Source organism: Rhinopithecus roxellana, chromosome 1 (assembly GCF_007565055.1).
Source record: "Rhinopithecus roxellana isolate Shanxi Qingling chromosome 1, ASM756505v1, whole genome shotgun sequence".
Classification (NCBI taxonomy): Eukaryota; Metazoa; Chordata; class Mammalia; order Primates; family Cercopithecidae; genus Rhinopithecus; species Rhinopithecus roxellana.
Genome location: NC_044549.1, coordinates 66,344,479 through 66,350,478, shown reverse-complemented (window position 1 = coordinate 66,350,478; position 6,000 = coordinate 66,344,479). Strand labels below are relative to the sequence as shown.

Here is a 6,000-nt window from a genome sequence, read left to right as displayed (position 1 = left end):
TAAGTGATCCACCCAACTCATCCTCTCAAAGAGCGACGATTTCAGTAAGTCTCCATGTCTGGTCAATAAAACAGTTTTAAAAACAACAATTTTAGATAGATTGTCCACTGAGCCAAACTGGGTAACCCAATTCTAAGAGACCATGTCAAAATTATCTAATAGCCTCATTGAAAATATAGCATACTGGGCATTTTCTTAGAAGGTGACATTTCCACATTTTTATTAAGAATAACCAGATAAATATACATTCATCTTAAATTTATATTTATCATAAGTATAAATTTTTTTGGAATATTCTGTTTTATAGATGTTGATGATATTGTATATTTATAAAGTAATTGAAATCAAAATATTTTATTTATAACTTATTTATATTTTATTAAATTATATTTCATTTATAGATATTCCAGGATCAGAGGCAACCGAAGTACTTAAGATTAATATGTAAATTCTGATTCTTCTTAACTGTGTAGAACAGAATACAAACATTTCTGGATTACATGAAGTTGAACTTTTATTTGGAAAGTTGAATTTCATGTATAATGAAAATATTTTCAAACCATACATAGTCATAAGCATAATACGAACACCACCTACAATACAAACACGTTTTAATAAAGTTCTACTATGAATATTAATCCAAGCCAAAAGAAAAAGGTAATCAGGTGAACCCGTTCTACATACCTTTCATCTCTTTTGATGATATAATCGAACAATTTAAGGTACAAAACAAAGAAAGCTTTGGCTCGACCCTACTTATTTCACTATAGGAACACTAGGATACATATATATACTACCACAGATAACAAACCCAATCCCATTATAATCAATTTAACATTGTTACAAGAATCATATCTTAATGGTATGTAAACATATTTAGGATTTCAATTGGCAATTATGTTTTAAATGCTTAGAAAAGCACACCAACATTTCTCATTATTTTCCTCTCTTTAGCTTATCTCTTCCATGAGTATAAAATAGGAAAAAATATTATTTGAGACTTCCAGTGTAATTCCATTGTGCTCTACATTTTTACAAACGTGGGTGCATCTAAAATATCAATGCCTTTATACCAATAGAATAAAACCACCAAATTCGCATTTTTCTTATAAATACGCATGCAAAATTAGTGGAAAACACTTTTGTATAGCAAAGACCCTGCTTAATTTTCTTCTGATTAATAATTTTCAATGGCATGTACAAATCATACTGCTCACAGAACAGTAGATTTATTTTCTGTAGATTTGTTTTGCTATAAAAATATATTTATGTGTTCACAGGAAAAAAGTTGAGTTGGTATGTGGGGGGTGACTTTTAGATACATAATTAGTTAAAGGTTTGCTTATGAAGTTAAAAGGCATCTTAGCTTTTACCATTTTCAAATTTTTCTTCATAAAAAAGAACACCCTGTGACAAAGATAAGGTAACTGAGATTATTTATTAGCACTTTAGAATTGAGAGTTTGAAATAAAAAGGTTAAGCAACCTGCCTAATGTTTATGTACAAAATGAGTGCTGGAACCAGGAAGAGAATTTGGATTTTCCCAACCCTTGGACAGTTCTCTAGGAACTCATGCCTACCAACCATTCTTGAGACTATATACAATCAATTACATTAAATAATATTGGAAGTAGACTAGAGAAAGTTAGTGTAAAGCCAGTAAAGAACAAAGTTCTAAATATTGGCTGTTGCCTTATTACTAGTGGGCGTTTTGCAAACAAGCCTCACCAATTTATAATTACCATTGCACATCATGGACTCCATTACTCATTTTCTGAGGGAAAAATCATGAAATCCATTTTAACCTACTTGGATTTATTTTATTTGAAAGCTATTCTGATTCATAAAATATATGAATCATATAATTTCACAATTAAAATCAGGGTCAATCATAGACCTATTCCTTTTGTGCTGAAGAGTTCCAGTAGTAGCCCAATAGTATTGAGGAAAGGTAATAATGATAGGAAAACATAGCCATCATTCAATCTCATTTTTCATATCCATAAGGTTTAGCCACTCAGAAGATCTGAGTAGGAACAATCTTGATTTTCAGGCAGCTAAAGGGGAACACGAAGTGTAGGAAGAGCTAATATTTCAGTATTTGTTTTATCTTCTGACTTAAAGGTTATTAAATTCCTAAATATTTTTGACATTATTTCTAACCTGCATGACTCTCTTTAAAAACCACATTTTGACTGACGACAAAGAAGAGGAGACAGAATAGTATGAGAACTAAACTTAAACGTCACGACCTTGCCCTGCTCAGTAGCTGAGCACAACAATTTTCTCCCAGATAAATCAAAACATGGTGGCTGTTCCTCCAGAAAATTGGCACCTTAGAAATCAGATGAGGATGGAGCTTGAGTTGCACTGATGGATGTCTGCATCCTCACATTTACATGGGGTAGGGACCACGATGCCTTCCCCCTTTGAAATGCTTACTCCCAGGACTGTGGTCAAATCCTGAGCCCATAAACTGTAGTTTTAAATAAGACATTCTTTTCCTGTCTATGCCTTCTGGAGGACACGTGAGGTTCAAAAGGACAAGTAGATATTCCATGTGCATTCCTGCGCTGACTATTGTAAATACCCCAAATGTTGGTATCCATGAAATATAAGGGGTTACATAAATCCAACTTGAGGATGTAACTGTATACCAATAATCACAGCTCAAAAACTAAAGTAAAATAAATCAATTTCATTAAACAGTAGTTAAGTATTTCAGGATAAGGTTAAAAAATATTTCCGTAAAATGTCAAGTCTAGTGCTGAACTTGACCGACATGTATGCATCATCCTCCATATTGTTTTTAAAACATGTGTTCATGGACAATTTTAAAAGGACTGGAGCACAAATGCCAGAAAATAAATTCCCTGAATTTGTACTGACTTTGACAGAAGGAGAATATAGGGGAAACAGATTCTCACCACAAAGATGTTTAAAATACCATACACGCAAACATATGTGTAGTAATTTCTATGTAAATAGTTTTTCTTTTGAGGAACTGGGGTAGATGTACATTCAACAGTAAAAACCTATTTTGAAAAATATGAAAACATTTCCCTCAATATTTATATGATATTTTATTTTGAAACTGTTGAAAGAAAACCATATAAGAACAAAATCCAAATGCTTTATACAAAGTCTTCAGCTTTGGAACCTCATGTTATTAGTTGTAGCTCTGGAATGATGAAAAACAGTATCTTACTAATATATTCTAACTGTACAAACATGCCTGTTAATGTTCCTTTTCTCCCTTCAAAATAAAACACATCTATATTTTAAATTGTGTAAATATTAACATAATATATACAATGTATTCATGAAATATATGCAGGCATACCATTACATAAACATAGAAAAAAGGTAAAAGCAGTCAATTTAGAAATGAAGATATTAAGTAGACGTAGCTATTAGAATCCAGAACAATGGGCACTTTCTGCCTGTTCTTGTTTGAAACAGCCTTCTGACCACTGCTTCCATGCAGTTGAATTTAGTCCACGAAAAAACAAAAAACAAAAAAACACAGACACAAAAAGTGATGCTCGTGGATGTCATAACTGACAGAAATTTAAAAAATGTTGAAACTGAAAAACTTATACTTCTGTTTAAATATGACCATCTCTGGGCAAATAGGAGCTCAATAAATACTAGTTGATTGTTCACCTAAGACTTTTGCTACTACAATTTAAATAATAAATTTAGACTGTATATATTCAATGAAATGTTTTAATAAGACATTCATATTCCTTTTTACATTTTAAATAACCAGTTTGCTTATGGTCTTTTAACCTGTAGTGAAGCAAAGTCACCAAGCCAGTTCTCAGAGACTGTATACCAATGTGCATACGGAGAAAACCCCACAAGGTAGCAACATCTATGCAAGCACACTGAATAGTAAAATCAGGCAAATATGGACTATACTGAATAGGGACTTTGGATTTATTTGAGGTGTATCTAAATACAGGATTTGTTTTGTGTTTTGCATTTCGAGCACCTGAAAACAACAAAAGCAAAACATAGGCCTGAAGTGCTTGGCATTTTATATTTTGAAGGCAGTGCTACTTTTTTCAACATAATTGCAGGATGTTGACTTCTGGATGAAATCTTCGGTCAACATGTTTCTATTCCTATATGAAAGTTCTTCCTCCCTTGAACAGATAAATATGGAAGGTTGGGGTGAACCAGTAGCGTTGGTTACACATGTTGTGTTTATGCCCGAAGTGGAAAAGTTGCTGTAGAACTTCCATTGCTTTCAACAGATCCCTTCTCCTTAGATCCTGCATAGGCACCAATAAATGATCCATCTTCATTGAATAGAGCATGATCTCCCTCTCCATATTCGACTAAGCTGTCAGCACTTTCAGTAGGCTGCATATCCCTATTAAGGGACCGAAGGCTTCCTTTGAGAGGTTTTTCATCACTGTCACTGGAAAACAAACAAACAAAAAATAGTTCAACAAAATCTAATATTCATATTCATGTAAAGAAACACATGCATAAGTGCTAAAAGGTTTTATAATGTTCAGGACATTCATAATAGCATTGAAGACAGATACTAAAGCCCACATGATACTACCACACATGTTTACCAAGTTTGCAAAGTCTGTAGACACATGTTTACAAAGTCATAAGCAATTTCCACCAAACAGTCTTTCATTATTCACAACACTTCTGCTTCTCTTTAAAATTGACAGCTCAGCTTCTGTAGGACATGTGGGATTCAACCTGTTGATGTCCATAGTGGCTGCTATGGTCTAAATATCTGTGTCCTCCCAAGCTTCCTATGTTAAAACCTGATAACCAATGTGAGAGTGTTAGAGGTGGAGTCTTTTGGAAGTGATTAGGCCAAAAGGGTGGAGTCCTAGTGAACGATATTAGTGCCCTTAGAGAAGAGGCCCCAGAGAGCTGCCCTACCCCTTCCACGATGTGAGGACACAAAGAGAAGGCGCCATCTGTCACCCAGAAAGTGAGCCTTCGCCAGACACTGAAAATGCTGGCACTTTGCTCTTAGGCTTCCCTGAATCCAGAACTGTGAGAAATAAGTTTCTGTTCTTTTATAAGCCACTCAGTTTATGGTATTTTGTTATAGTAGCCCCTAATGGACTCAGACAGAGAACAAATGCAATTTCCTTTGCTTTCATGGCCTTTTGGAGCTCCTGGCTTCCAAGTCTTGATCTTCTGTTTTTACTTCTGATCCTTTTGATTCTCTTATATCCTTCCAAAAAGTTCTCTTTTAAAAATCAATCATATTCTGTTTTTGAAACCAAATAACTTTCTTTAATATAGTTAACAGTTCAAGCTTATTATAGTTTAAGGTAGAAAGAAATGACTGATATTTTAAGAACATAAATAAGTATACTATATTTATGGTAGGTGTTTTATTCATGAACAGAAGTAAATCCATTAGTAAAATACTTACCAAATGGTATGATCTTCAAATTTTGGATCAAGATCTTTTAAAATACCAATTAGTATTACATTATGAAGCTATATACCATATAAAATGATTTTATCAAATTTTATCAATGAAGCATTTGGAAAAAATATAATTTAGATGTATATATCATTTTATAATTTGTGGTATTGGTCAGTGCTATTCAATAAGTAAGTCAGGTTTCTAGGAATAAAACAGGATGACACTTCTCTGCCTACTCTATGTTATATGCCACCATGGAATTTTCTTCGCTTTAAAAAAAGAGTGAGCAAAGGTGACATGTGTCTCTTCCAAATGGAAGATTAAAAGCCAGTGCTCAGTTTGTTGCATTCTGTTTTCCCTGCTGTGGTGACCCTGGATTCTCATCCACCAACCAGTGCTCCTAAGTGACTAAGATGAAAAGGGCAATCTCTGTGGGATACATAACTTGAGAAAGAAAATGCTTTTGGAGTTGTTTTGACAGCAAGCATAACACATGCTCCCCTGACTGATACGATAATTGGCTCTCGAATTAGGATATTGCAGTTACAAAAACAAATCAAGAAAAAAAATGAGGCATTGGC

At 33.7% G+C, this 6,000-nt stretch overlaps 1 protein-coding gene across 3 annotated transcripts in view; it reads right to left on the bottom strand.

The window, feature by feature from the left end:
• Positions 1-488: 488 nt before the first annotated feature.
• The window catches only part of CHL1 (cell adhesion molecule L1 like), a 212,121-nt gene continuing 206,609 nt past the window's right edge, over positions 489-6,000 (bottom strand). For all 3 annotated transcript variants that reach the window (XM_030920582.1, XM_030920702.1, XM_030920639.1), the window contains one exon: positions 489-4,429. In XM_030920582.1, coding sequence (XP_030776442.1) covers positions 4,213-4,429 — 217 coding nt within the window. In that variant the 3' untranslated portion in view covers positions 489-4,212. The remainder of the gene's footprint in view (positions 4,430-6,000) is intronic.